Genomic DNA, 14,399 nt, shown 5'->3' with positions numbered 1-14,399 from the left:
ATCCTTGCTTGCAACACCTTCCTTCCTTCCTTCCTTCCTTCCTTCCTTCCTTCCTTCCTTCCTTCCTTCCTTCCTTCCTCCCTTGATTGCATCAGGCTCCCCACTTTTCTCTACCCTTCTCAGCAAACTGGCTACTGTAGTCTTGCCTAATCTTTCTCCATTTCGTGGCTTCTGATCATCCTTCAGACAGGCCTCTTATTCCTTCATTCCCATGTCCACAGGATGAAGCATGAGCAGCTGTGACCACGCTGGATGTTGAGTGAACTGCTGCCTCTTGTCCAGGATGGCTGCCGTGGGGTTGTTCCTCATCTGGAGCTTGCTCTTACCTGCATTACTCCTGGCTTTGTACCTCCCTGCTCCAGAGAACTCAACCTGGCACTTGTCTTTGAATTCTGCCCCAGAGCTGCTTCTGTTGGAAGTTTCCTCCAAAACACCTCTCCGAAGGGCACTATCAGCCATTCCCCATTCAGATTCCTCTGCCCACGAGTTCTCCAGTGGAGATGGGCAAGTGAAGAATGAGAACAGGCGAGGTGCCAGTCCAATTGGCCACCCTGGAGCTGCAGTATCTGTGATGCGGTTCAAGCTTCCTGCAAAGGGGGCACCAGCTGGTTCTTCTGGTGGAAGTTTAGCTCCCCATCTGACTGAGGAGAGTCTTGCTCTGCCAACTGAAGGCTTTTCCAGTGTTCAGGGAGAAGTTGAAGATACTGGCAGCATAACTTTGGAACAAAGCCCAGAGGAGGGGAAGAAAGAATTCTCTCTTCCTTCTTCTGGCATGTCAAAGATAAACATGTCCCCCTCTGTGGTGGCCCCTCTTCCTGCTTCACCCAGGCTACAGGCCTCAGAATTATTTGTCTCCCAGGAGGAAACCTTGCCCAGCCTCCACCAAGCAGGATTCAAACATGGCTTCCCAGCAACTACCTTAAGCCCCAGGCCCACAGTGTCCACCATTCCCTTGGCAACATTCCCTGTTAACAGATCCCATGTCAAATGGGAGGCAGCTGAGGGTACCAAACCTAAGGGTGGTACTTTAAGGGGACAGCTGCGAAACAGAGTGCCAGAGCAAGAGCTGCTGGGCCAGAATCCAACCACAGTAAAATATTTGGCTTCATATAGGAGTAGACAGGTCTACAGTGGCCTCCTAGGCCAGGAGGAACTCTCTACGTCTCCTTTTAGACCTATAGCTCAGGCAGTTGGAGATACTCAGAATCTCCCTGGGCAAGACAGGGACATACGACCAATGACTTCCACCTCCCAAGAAGGTAGAGTTACCCCACTGATTGGGAAGGAGCAGGGCTTTGCCCATGCCCCAGCAAGCTCCCATCCACCAGTTTCGGGTGACCACTTCCCCATCCCTTTCACCCCTTCACCGTCAGGGGTGACCCCCCAAGAACCCAATCCTCACCTAAGGAGCACTCACTGGAATCTGATCATTGATACCACCCAGCAGCCAGGACTTTGGGACACAGCTGGGGTGGAAAGGACCGTCTTCCATGGCAGCTCTGCTACCCCAGGTAGGTTTACATTTGCCATTGATTTCTGTACTTAAAGGGAGCCCCTGCTGTTGAAAACTCTCACCCAGTCCCACGCACCTGTCTCCTGCCCTGTGAAGAGGAGGAGAATGGGGCAGGAAAGGGCAAGAGGTGGCAGGAACCAGGAAAAAAGAAACGCCATGTGGCGTGGGGAGCAGGAAGCTGCCCTGATGACAGGTTGGGAGTTCAGGAGAAAACCTGGTTGTTAAGGACTGAGGATATGCTCTTGGAGGGCACACACTGAAGTAAAAGAGAGAATCATGATAATACAAATGCACCTATCACTTCCAAGAAAAGCATTCCAGTAGACAGATTATAACAATCAAAATTGGCAGGGGAAGGATTATCTAACTTAGAAGACACTGTAGGAAGACCACTGTATTAGTCTATGGCAGTGTTCTTCAACCTTGGCAACCTGAAGATGTGTGGACTTCAACTCCTAGAATTCCCCAGCCAATGTGCTGGTTAGGGAATTCTGGGAGTTGAAGTCCACACACCTTCCAAGTCGCCAAGGTTAAGAAACACTGGTCTATGGTGGCAAAAAATCGGGAGGAGCCTGGACGCACCTTCTCTGACTAACAAATTGTATTAAAAGGCATAAGCTTTGGTGAGCTCAGCAAAGCTTATGACTTTTAATACAATTTGTTTCCATCCGAAAAGGTGCTACCAGAGTCCTCCTTACTTACAAGATCAACGTCTGTCTGTAAGCATCTTTGGATTGCAGAATGCTGGAGATAAGCAGGGTCTGTTATTTTAATAAAACAGACATTCTGGACCTTGTTAGGCCAGATGCAGAACTCAATCCCCTTCACTATCCATTTGAATTCTGCTCCTGCAGTGAGCAACCGTTTTCTCCTTGGTGGGGACTGGCTGCTTTCTGAAACACAATCATCCATCCTTCTTACAGTGATCATTAAGTAGCAGCCTCCAACAGCAACACAGCTCGACAGGGAACCTGAAAACAAGAGGAAAATGTCAGCTGAATTGCCCCTCCCCCGCCCAAGTTTTTCATAAGTAGAACAATTTTTAAAACACACATAGTGCACCAAGGAACCCTTTCAATAGGCCAAAAAAAGGCTGAATATGTTCAGCAGCAACCACAGATGGGAAATGATATTTGGGAAAAAAATGGAGCTCAGAGAAGTAGGATGGAGCATCCTGGAGGAGGGCTCAGCTGTTAACATCCAAACAAGACTCACTTTGTTGTTGTTGAAGATCACATTGATTTCAAGTGTCATCCTTTGTTACCTGTTTCAGTCTGAGATGAGCAACTGGTGTGGTGGTTGGGAATATTGAATGTGCCTGGAAGTGAAGGGTGTGTACAATGCAGCCGCCCTAAACTTGACCCTGCATACAATATGCGTGCAGCTGGCAGGTTGACATACGATTATGTAACTTGTTTTATTAGAGTGCCAACATATTTGGTTGCGATGAAAGAAGCATGGGATGGGCAGCGGGCTGGGAGTAATAGGAAGAGCTGGTAGGAATATTGCAGGGTTTTTTTTTTCACTTGAGGGAATGATATTAAAGGCAAAACTGAACTACTTTGGCCACCTAATGAGAAGACAGGACACCCTGGAGAAGATGCTGATGCTAGGGAGAGTGGAGGGCAAAAGGAAGAGGGGCCCACCAAGGGCAAGATGGATGGATGATATTCTAGAGGTGACGGACTCGTCCCTGGGGGAGCTGGGGGTGTTGACGACCGACAGGAAGCTCCGGCGTGGGCTGGTCCATGAAGTCACGAAGAGTCGGAAGCGACTGAACAAATAAACAACAGGAGTTGATGATGGATGTAGAAGAGGAGAAGGTGATTAGTAAACCTGTGTAAAATAGTTTTATTGTGATTATTAATCTGATTGTTGGCTATATTTATTATTACAAAGCAGCTAGTTGATTTTGAAAAACCTAAGCAGGATTAGGCCTGGTTGGTATTAGACTGGGAAGTTTTAAAAAAGCCAAATCCTGCCTTTGAAATGATGTTTCAGAGGGCCGCTAGGAGAATCTCCTTCATCCTCTTCCTGGGTTCAGAATAATCTTCACTGAGAACAGAACGTCTGAGAGAAACTAGGATGGAAGGAGGAGGCCAAAGCTGGAAAGATCTCCTTTGGAGCAGAAGCAAATGGAGAGGCTAAAAAGCCAGCCTTATCATTAGGTACTGGCCCCAAGCCTCAGATGTGAGGTGTAATGACAACGCAGCCAACTATTTAATTTCATTATTTAAAGTCAAGAATGTTGGAAAAGATACCAGGTATCAAACTAATTTGGGTGAGCTGTTTGCACCTTGGCTACTTTTGCTGTTCTACCTCAACCAGGACAACATTGTAGGCCAACCTTAGAGAACATCAATTTTTGGTTCCACTCAAGGCCTTTTCCTTTTTTTTCAGAGATTGGAGAAAGGCATGATATTGCACAGCCCCAACGAGTCAGGGGAGCAGTGAACCCCAAAGTCTCTCTTACGCATTTTGGCTCCTCTACCCTTGGACAGAGCCCCTCAAAATTGCAGGATGATGCAGGAACCAAGCACTCAGGTGAGTGAGAACACCATGAGGTTTTCTAACATGGAGAGAACCTTGCTAGATCTGACCAAAAGTCTGTCTAGGTCAGCATCCTGTTCCCCACAGTGACCAAGTGCATACATGGGGGCGGGGGAAAATCCACTTGTTCACACTCAGTCCCATGGAATCAGAGATCAGCTGAAACACACAGTTGCACAGAACTCCCGTTGACAACCATATTTCATCTTAAGGTGTGGGAGAGTCATGGTTGAATGCCAGACTAAGACTTGAGAACAGAATTCAATTCTGCCTTCAGCCATGACTCTCACTGGGGGTCTGTCAGTCACTATTCCTTAACCCAATCTATCTAAGAAGGCTGTTGGATGAGTGGAGGCAAGACGCCTTGGCTATGTTAGCTGACATGAAAACATCTAGAAGAGATAAAAATAGTAAGAGCTAGTCTTATTTAATCAATATTAAATACAAATTCCAGATTGGGGACCTGAGTTTGTTTTTTCTTGAAAGTATAAGACATAAACCATACAAAACCCTGGATTTATTCTCAATTATTTCTTCCTTCTTCTCTTTGCTCTTCAGACATTGCATCTATGGTCTTCTACCACTCTTAAACTTTGGATTAGAAACTAAGAGCAATTTCCTTTCCCGTAGTATGCTGAAAGGTGCTATTTACACTGTCAATGCCCTATAAATAATCCATTTTAATAATAGAGTGGGAATGCTGTTGAAGGAGTTGAATTGCATTATTGCTGGACGAGAGTTCCAAAGCAGTTGTTAAGGTTGCCGTGGTGGGAAAAAGCTGAATTGGCTGATATTTTGAGGTGGCGGTGATGAATACTGCATGATTTATTCTGCCTCTGCAAAAACGGGTGAGAGGTTATGAGCTAGAGATGCCGTGTTATGCATCAGAATGACTACAGGCCCTCAGATGAATGCTTCCATTTCCCCTTGGTGAGATGCTCTGACTTCTGAATGGATGGCTGAATTCATATCCTGCTGCTGATGGAGTTCAGCAGTCCAGCATTTGATCTGCAAGTGGTTAGGTTTAGTGACTTTGTATGCAGAGCATCTTGCATTTTGTTCCTGGCAGTGCTTGATTACAGATGGGCAGCAAAGCAGCCCCCACTTCTGTGTCGTCTCTGCTTGCCCCATGAAGCTAAAACTGGGGAGGAATCAGAGTGGAGTTTACAATTTGTATTAAGTACATTTACTCTGTATTAAGTCAAATTCATATGATTTTGGTGGCATACTAAATAAATGTTGGTCCCTGATATCTCGGTTTGAAAGAATGTCTGGTAGGCGATGAAGACTTTTACTATAAAGAGCCATGCTGGCTAGAGAGGAAAATACTGTTCTAGAGAACTTAGTAGTACACCCACAGCTACAGCTCGAATCCATAATCCATTATGTATTCAAACTCTGCCTCCCGGACACTGCAAAGCTGATTCAGCAGCTTCTCTGGGATCTCACAAAATACCGTTTATGTGTATTGCCTGGGAGGATCCTTGCAATGGACCAGTTCCTCCATTGCTGGTTCAGGTCCGATTATTCACAACTGCAAATCCGATTATTCACAACTAAGCTGTTATGCAACTAGGAGTACAATTACCATCTCCTTGGTTTTCTTGGCAGCCTTTCATTTTTTCTTTTAACAATAATAAAGGATTGAAGGATACCTGGTCTCATTGCTTGAGCTAGGAAAGCCTCAATACTGAACAGATGAGATAGAAGAACCCTATTTCAAAAGAGAGCAGTAACTATAGAGCAGAATTAATAATGAAAGAGGTAACAAAAGTCTAGAACAGTCTTTTTTAATATATACAAGTAATCCTTGTGTAATGATCATTTGTTTAGTGACAATTTGGACTTATGACGGTGCTCAAAAAACCAACTTATGACCAGTCCTCACACTTACAAACGTTGCGGCATACCCATGGTCATGTGATCACAATTTGGGTGCTTGGCAACCAGTTCACGTTTATGACCGTTTCAGCATTCCATAGTCACGCAATCACCATTTTTGACCTTCCTGGCCAGCTTCTGGCAAGCAAAATCAGTGAGGAACCACATGATTCACTTAACAACCACCTGGTTCGCTTAACACCCACGGTGATTCACTTAACAACTGCCACCAAAAGGTTGTAAAATCGGATTTGCTTTATGACTGCTTCGCTTAGCAACTGAAATTCCGGTCCCAATTGTGTTTGTTAAGTGAGGACTACTTGTATTTTTATTTTTCAAAATACAAATCAGAACAAAATTGACAAAACACCTAAATACGCTAAAAAAACCTGCACAATTAAATGAGACTGTGTGTAAACTTAATGATAAAAAAGTTAATAAAAACCACAGGAAAGAAAAGAGTTTTTAAAAACCCAAGCAGGCCAAAGAAAAGAAAAAAATCTACCTTACATATTCAACATATTGATAGTCACTGGTTTACTCATTAATATCATACGCTACTATAATACAATCAATAAAAATATTGTTGTAAAATATCACAAAACCTGTGATAGTAGTGCATATTGCTTCATCCTTTGATTAGTAGAAAATATTGCCTTTTCCAAAACAGGTAAGACATACGTTTCCAAAAGCCATTCCTTAATATCTGAAATAATATGACTTTTCCAGTTTCTGTGTAATTCTTTTAGCTATCCCTGCCCCAACACCCTCATGCTTGATACAGCCATAATTCCTGATAAACAGTCATATTCCAAAGCTTTGGTATATAATTCAGCATCACATCAACATCTTTAACATTTAAAGATTTCCTCATAAATCTACTTATATACATTAAAACTCTATTGCAATAAGTTACCAGTTGATGACATGACCATATCATATGGCTCAGTGAACCCTCAAATTTTTTATACCTCCAACAAGATTTAGAACAGCCTTAATCTTCCTAGTGCCTTCCAAATATGTTTTGGTTTCAGTTGCCAGCCAGCCTGAGAACTGAAGGCAGACATGTGTGGGAGACACAAGCTTGCAAGTCTGGTCATATAAATGTATATATTTATACAGGAGAGCAAGGCCCACTCCCTCTTTGCGCTGAAGATGTTGCCTAGTCTGGCAATGAAACGTCTGCAAAAAAACAAGGCTCAGAGAGCACCAAGGACTCCACTGTATATATTCTGCCTGAATTACACCATGAAACTCAAAAGTCATTCATTCATTCATTCATTCATTCATTCATTCATTCATTCATTCATTCATTCATTCTGTATGGCTTCTGTGTTGCTCAACCACCAAAGGCTTTGAGCAGCTCACATCCAGCAATACAAAAGATTAAAACAATAACCACAATATAATGATAGACATCCACTAACTGTAGTACACAACAATAGTGCCCTCATTGTCCCCAAACCCTTTCCTCAGGTTCCATGTGTTCAAGCACTCTGGAAGCCCCACAGCGAAGGGGTGCTCTGGATATCTGGGGGTAATCTATTCCACAGAAGGGAGGTAATTACTGAGAAAGGTTGATATGGGGTACCCATAGTTGGAATCCTCTTAGTGGAGGAAACCTTAACAAGCCTTCTCTCCTAATTCCTACTGGGTGGGCAGGCTCAAATTGGAGAAGGTGATCTCAAAGGTATCTTGAGCCATGAATATGGGATTTTTAAGTACAGTAGTCTCCCGTCCAAGTACTGACCAGCATAGCTACAGCAAGGTGTATTGTGCATCCTCCTTCCAAGTTCAGGGAAAAGCCAAGATATTTCTTGCCTCCCATTTTAGGCTCAAAGAATTGAATAAGCCCCCCCCCCCAAAAAATAAGGGGTTATTGTTGAGGCTGGTGGGAAACCTAAGGCCTAGAGAAGGTTGGAAGACAAGTGCAGATTGCTAGAAGCTGAGGAGATAAGCTGGCTTTGGCATTTGGATTTGAGAAATCCCATGTTCTATAACTGGAATGAGGTTTGCAAAGAAGTACCTATAAGCTTTATCCCCTTTGGATGAATTTATTTAATGTAGTTCTCCCCCCCACCTCATTTCAAGGTAAACCTTGAAAGTATATAGATATATAGAGAGAGATAACATAGATGTATAGATATGTGTATATCTCTATTTATCTAAAACAAAACAGAAGCCAAAACAATAGCAGAGTCAACTGAAATAGAGATCAAATTTAAACAGTTAAATGGTACATAGATTATATTTACATGATTTACTGTAGTACAAAACACCCAATCACATTTTAGCCTAGTGTGTTGTGCAAATCCATCCTATCTGATTAAAGTTCAGTGTGTTTTATGAGCTGAGAAAACTGGGCTAATTAACTAAACTGTAGTTTAATTAATGAACTTGGGTAAATGTCTCATATAAACCTAGCCAATGTGCCTATGAACCACATCTGCTTAAAAAATTGCCAAACATAATTCTGAGGGAATAAGTTCAAAAGGTGAGGGGATATCAGCCCTATGAGGAAGCATACAAGAAGCATCAACCATGAGTACTAACACCATTATTGTAGGGTTACGGTACAGGTAGTTTTCAGTTAATGACAGTGATTGGGACTGGCAACCTTCACTAAGTGATGTGGTTGTAAAGCGAGATATCATGTGACCACGCCAACTTTTGATGGCAGTTCTGGCGGTTCCAGTTGCTGTTGTTAAGTCCATCTTGTGCAGTCATTAAGCGTGATGTCACATGATCGCCATTTGTGACCTCCTGCCGGCTTCTCCATTGGTTTTGCTTGTCAGAAGGTCACAAATGATGATCACATGACTGCAGGATGCTGTGACTGTCGTAACTGCGAGCCGGTTGCCAGGCAACCAAATTACAATCACGTGTCCGTGGGGACACTGCAGTGGCTGCAACTACAAGGACCGGCCGTAAGTCTCCTCGTTCAGTGCCATTGTAACTTTGAACAGTCGCTGAACAAATGGTCATTATCCAAGGACTACCTGTAACAGAATCTTGGAAGTTTGAAAGTACTTCTCCCCTCCCATCCTTTTCTCTCCCCAAAACTAGGGCGAGTCCCTTCTGAGACACTTTCTCCACCCCCACCCCTCCTTCAGACTCAGATTTCATTTATCAAACCATTGTCTAGGCTGTGGCTCTTCCTCCTGTCTCCCAAGGTCATTCCCACGTACCTTTACAGGGGACACCCCTGCAAAGGCCCTGTCTTCAGTATCTGTAAATTTGATACTGTAGTTTGTGCAGGTTGACCGATAATCAGAACCCCTAGGAACATTTTCAGTTTAGCTCCAGATCTGTGCTTTAAAAAAGATCTAAAGTATATTAAATTCTACATCACACCAAATTCTTCAACCTTATGCACATGTATTTTTTTGAAAGAAAAATAAGGGAGGAGCAAGAGGCAGGCAGATCTCTGAAACTGATCCAATACTTGGAGAATATATTCAGCTTCCCAGCTTGCCCTGCCCTTCTGGCTTGGAGTTGTTCCATACATGTAAGGAATTTGCTGCTTCCTGTTCCAAGAAGAAGATTAAACTTTTGGATAAAATCAGAATTAAATTTACTCATCATCATCACTAGAAATATGCAGGTTTTACCCCCAGTACTATATTCTAGACTTGTACTGCACCTTTACAAACACACAAATGCCACACACACTACCCCGTTTAGTTATTGCGGACACAGACCAGAATGACAAGGAATCAGAAAGTTGTGCTATGTGACAAGCCCTGCACTTCCTAAGCCTTGACCATCCATGCACCTCTTTCTTATTTTCAGATGCAGCTCAGAAGCAGCCTTCTGGGCAGAGCAGCACGGTGGCCTCCACTCCGTCTGCCCATGTTCTGGCTACCCCTCGCCGTGGGTTCATCCAAGTCACCACGCAAAGAGTCACGCAGCACCCCCAGATGCCTAAGCCGGATCCTAGCCTGCCTGCCATGCACCCTGCTTCCAGCCCACCATGCCCCGGCCTTGGAAGCACCTGCCGCCAGCTTCTGCCCAACCAGACCCTGCTGCGCTGGGAGGAACTTGAGCACACGCTGAGCTTTGCCTGGGCGCTGCACATCTACGGCTCCGGGGTACTGTTTCTGCTGCTAAGCCTGTTGAGCTTGGCCTGCCTGGGGGGGGCCCTTTCCTTGCATGGGTCACAGCTCCCCTACGTCCTGGCTGCCAGTGCCCTGCTCCTGGCGTTTGGGGTGCTGCGGGCCACGTTCTTTCTGGCTGACCCCTACGGCTCCCGGGGCCGGCTGCCTGCCCATGCTATGCGGCTGCTCTACACCGCCCCTTTCCCTCTGCTGCTGAGCACCTTCACAGTGCTTCTGCTCCGCCTGCTTCATCAGGCCCGCCTGCAGGTCTTGCCCCCCAGGTGGCAGGGCTTGCCGCTTTGGGCTGCGGTGAGCTCCCTACAGAGCATCCTCCTCCTGGGGGCTGACTTGTTCTCGCCTCCAGTGCACTCAGCTGTGCCTGTGGGGCTCCACACCCTTTCCTGCACAGCCGGTCTCTGCCTCCTGCCGGCCACCATGTTTGTGTACTGGCTGTTGCGGCACAGCCGTGGGACGGAGGGCACCCTGGAGCCAGGCATATGGCGGGAGGCCTGGGTGCTGCTGGCAAGCAGCGGGTTGGCACTGCCATGCTGTGGCCTGCAGTTCTACGGGGTGCTGTGGCTCTCGGGGGCGTTGGGGCAGCCAGAGGTTTTCACCTGGGGCTGGTGGTTTGTGCAGTTCTGGTTCCGAATTGGGGAACTGGCGCTCTCCTTTATCCTGGTCTTGCTGGCTTGGCAGGCGCTTTGTCAGCACCGCGGTGCCACCGAGCACTCTTGCTGGGCCAAGCTGCTGCGCTACTTCTGCGCCTACCGCAAGGCCGAGGTGCCGGAGTACCCCAACAATTGCTACGACTGGCCTGGTGGGGCCCTGGAGAAGGTGCCCAGTCACAACCTCAATAATAACCTGATCCGGAACTCCCCCGGCGGCGGCGGGCTGCTCTGGGCTCTCAAGGACAGCAACGAGCTGCGCGCGGGGCCCGGCCGAGGCTCCAGCCCTTCTCCGAGGGGCGCGGCCTACAGCCCGAAGTGCCCCAACGTGGCCGCGGCAGCCATGGGCCGTTCCTACACCAGCATCTGCTTCGAGCGGGAGTCGGTCCTCTCGCTGGCCGAGCTAGAGTTCCGGCCGCCCTCGCCCATCAACCTGAGCCGCAGCATCGACGAAGCGCTCTTCCGCGAGCATCTGGTGCGCGAGTCCATCTTCCTGCGCTCCAGCCTGCGCTTCCCGGCGCGCCAGGACTCCTGCGCCTCGCTGCGCGGCGACTGTTCCACGCTGTCCCACGCGGCCCAGCCCCTGTTGGCCCAGCCCCGCCGGAGCAGCGACCCCGACTGCCTGTACAGCTTAGCGCGGACCGGCTCAGCGGAAGAGCTCCCCGGCCGGGGCCTGGCCAGCGAGCCCGCCACGGACACGTCCTTGGACAGCTTCTCGCGCACCTCCTTCTCCCGGGCCTCCCTGAAGATCAGCTGGAACCCGTGGCGCCACGGGCTGTCCTCTCCCGAAAGCCTGCCCTCGGAGGAGCTGCCCAGCCAGCAGCTCCCGGCGCGCCACGATCTCCCTCCGGCGCCGCCGTCCAGGAGCGCGCCCAACTCCGAGCGTGAGGCCCGGAAGAGCTTTTTGGCGCTCAGCAAGCAGGTGGACTCCCGCAGCCTCTCCAGTGACACCATTGAATTGTGAGAGGGGCGGCGGCTGAGGCCCTGCCCGCTGTGGGGAAGGAGAAGCCTGCTGGGGGCCTGGGGAGTGGGGCGCAGAGCAATCCCCCTTCCTTTTCGAAAGCCGTGGGGCCCCAGCCGTTCATGACATGGACCCAGAGAGGGTGCCAGGCCTCCTGGTAGCGTCCCCCACGTAATAATGAGTAACAGCAGCCATCCCTAGAATGTCGACAGGGCACCCCACGCTTGCCAGCCTCCCAGTTTTAAGAGCTGTACTGTAGGAACAAGCAGATCCCTGGAAACTTCGCAGCATGGATGCTGAAGGACGAAGGCCATAGCTTGTTTGTGGCACTGAGGCCCTAGAAAGATGCCCTTAGAGAAAAGGCAGTGGGGCAAGGGAGCATTTGGGCCGGGGTGGGGGGGAGGCTAGGGGAGCCTTGCATGCAGAAATCCCCCCCTTAGGACACTACAGTTGCATAGACCAGTGTGTTCCTCAACCTCAGCAACCTTAAGATGTGTGGACTTCAACTCCCAGAGTTCTACAGCCAGCATGCCAACTTCTTAAAGTGGCTGAGGTTGTGAAACACTGCCATAGAAGATGGTGAAAATACAGTAACAAGACTGGGAGGGAATTTGACTGAGTCCTTGTGGAGCCGATAAAGAGGTCTTAATCCTGAGTTCAGTTGGCAGTAGTCTGACTCAAGTAAGAAGATGGCTTCAGGTGGAGCTCTGTAACCCCAATTTGTCTTGTGAATCATAGAGCTGCTGAGGTTTCTGGTTCAGTGTCTGTAGTTCAAAGGGCAGTGATTCATTCAGCTGCTTCATCTTTTTGTTTGGAAACCTCCTTTGTAAGTCTCATGATTGGGACAGAAAATTGAACTGCAGATAATTTCTTCTTGGCTACCAAAATAGGTGTGACCTCCCCCCATTCTGTTGCACGTACATGGATACGTATGCCTGGATATGTTTCCATATATAGTTTTTTATATATATATATATAAAACTATATATGGAAAATATATATATATATAGTTTTCACAGCCCCTTCTGGCAGACTCCTGTCTGTGCAGCTTCTAATCAATCGGTATTCTTATTCCACTATTTATTTTTTTAATTGAAATCTAAAACTTGCCTGAAATTCAAACCTTGATCTGGATTCTGGGGGGTGGAGGAGAATAAGGCTTGCACACTGGAGTTGAAACTGTAGAGATAATGTTCCTTCTAATAGCACAACTTGTACTTGCCCAGTATTATCTTATCAGTTGCTGCAGTGGCAGAAGAGAAGAAGGTTCAAGCTGTCCAGATCTGAAGTTGAACAGAGGCTGCTGAATGTTATGTGGTCTATTTGTGCCAAATAAAATAAAATTTTTGCCAGAGGATGATACGTCTTTAAGTCTGCTTTTTATTTCCATTTTAAAAAGGGAAGGCTTATGTAATCTCCTCTTTCATAGTAGTGCAGAGTTAAGGTAAGACGGTGAAAAATTCATGCAGTTAAATCATAGCAATTAGTTGAAAGCTTGGGTTGAGTCACCTGGTCCGATGCAGCTTACATTTTACTTTCAACTCTGGAGCAATTTCTGTCATTATTAATATTACAATTGATTGATTGATTAGGTGCCATTATGTTGGTGTCATATCTTAGCAACCATATAGATATTCTCCAGCACAGCCTTTCTCAGCCTTTTGACCCTGGAGGAACCCTTGAAATATGTTTCAGGCCTCGGGGAACCCCTGCACATTCAGGCTCAAATATAGGCCATGTCATGACCCCGTTGCAAGGTACAAAGAGCCTCACAACGTGGATCATGATCATTAAGAAAGAGAGGAAGCAGATAATCAAATCAATGCTTAAACCAAGCACCCAAAGCACCCACACCCATGGACTCATATGCAGATGAATAGAAGGACTTCAGATAAGCAGCGATAAGCCGCACCTGGTGCCCTGGAGGACACGCCTGAACCAAGAGGACAAGGACAGCAACCGGGAAAACGCCCACACAGCCATCAAGAAACCCATCAAGGGGAATGGGGACAATGGAGGGTGGAGAAGCACAGGACCCCGCAAGAGGGGTATAAACAGGACACCGCACCACCGCACCCCCATTCCCGTTTTTCTCTCTGTCAGTACCATTTCAATAAACCGGAAATCCTTAATCCCTATTAAGTGAGTCCGTGTCTTATTCGGAACGAGGCTGGCCCTGCCAGAAGGTACAGAATTATCGTATTTGTTTCATGTATAGGCCTGTTTATATGCATTAACAGTGTTCTTAAACTAAAAATAATGAAACTTACCTCTTTAATGTGAAGTTGCCTGAATTTGAAATAATTTTTTAAACAAATCGTGACCTCCCAAGGAACCCCTAGTGACCTCTCGCGGAGTTCTAAAGTTCCACAGGATCCTGGTTGAGAAACCCTGCTCCAACAAGATCTGTTCTCAAGCCTGGTCGTTCAGGTCTTAGTAGTGCTATAGTACTTCCACCAAGGAACTCATAGCAGCCTATGTGGTGTTTCCCTGTCGTCAGTGTGCCTTGACAACCCTGCTGAGTTTGTGGGCTTCCGGTGAAGGAGTATGGCGGCTGGCCGAGCCTTGTAACAGCTCGGAAAAATTAATATCTACCATGCGGAGGTTGAGAGTTCTGCGGAGTCGGAGAGAGACGGGCAGACCTTGTAGGCAGCGCGAGAAAAGGAGCGCTGCTGGTGAAAGACTCCAGCGGCTTCGGAGCGGCAGGCGAAAGCTTTGCTTTCTATTTCAAT

General features: G+C 47.1%; 1 protein-coding gene across 1 annotated transcript; it reads left to right on the top strand.

Annotated features, from left to right (window-relative positions):
• Window positions 1–224: 224 nt before the first annotated feature.
• Window positions 225–11,693, top strand: PRRT3 (proline rich transmembrane protein 3). The gene is made up of 3 exons (XM_063292825.1): window positions 225–1,511; window positions 3,914–4,057; window positions 9,737–11,693. The coding sequence occupies exons 1-3, from the start codon at window positions 284–286 to the stop codon at window positions 11,668–11,670; spliced, it is 3,306 nt and encodes a 1,101-aa protein (XP_063148895.1). The 5' UTR covers window positions 225–283; the 3' UTR covers window positions 11,671–11,693.
• Window positions 11,694–14,399: the final 2,706 nt, after the last annotated feature.

This window comes from Candoia aspera, chromosome 2, assembly GCF_035149785.1.
Source record: "Candoia aspera isolate rCanAsp1 chromosome 2, rCanAsp1.hap2, whole genome shotgun sequence".
NCBI lineage: Eukaryota > Metazoa > Chordata > Lepidosauria > Squamata > Boidae > Candoia > Candoia aspera.
This window is presented reverse-complemented; position numbering and strand designations above follow the sequence as displayed.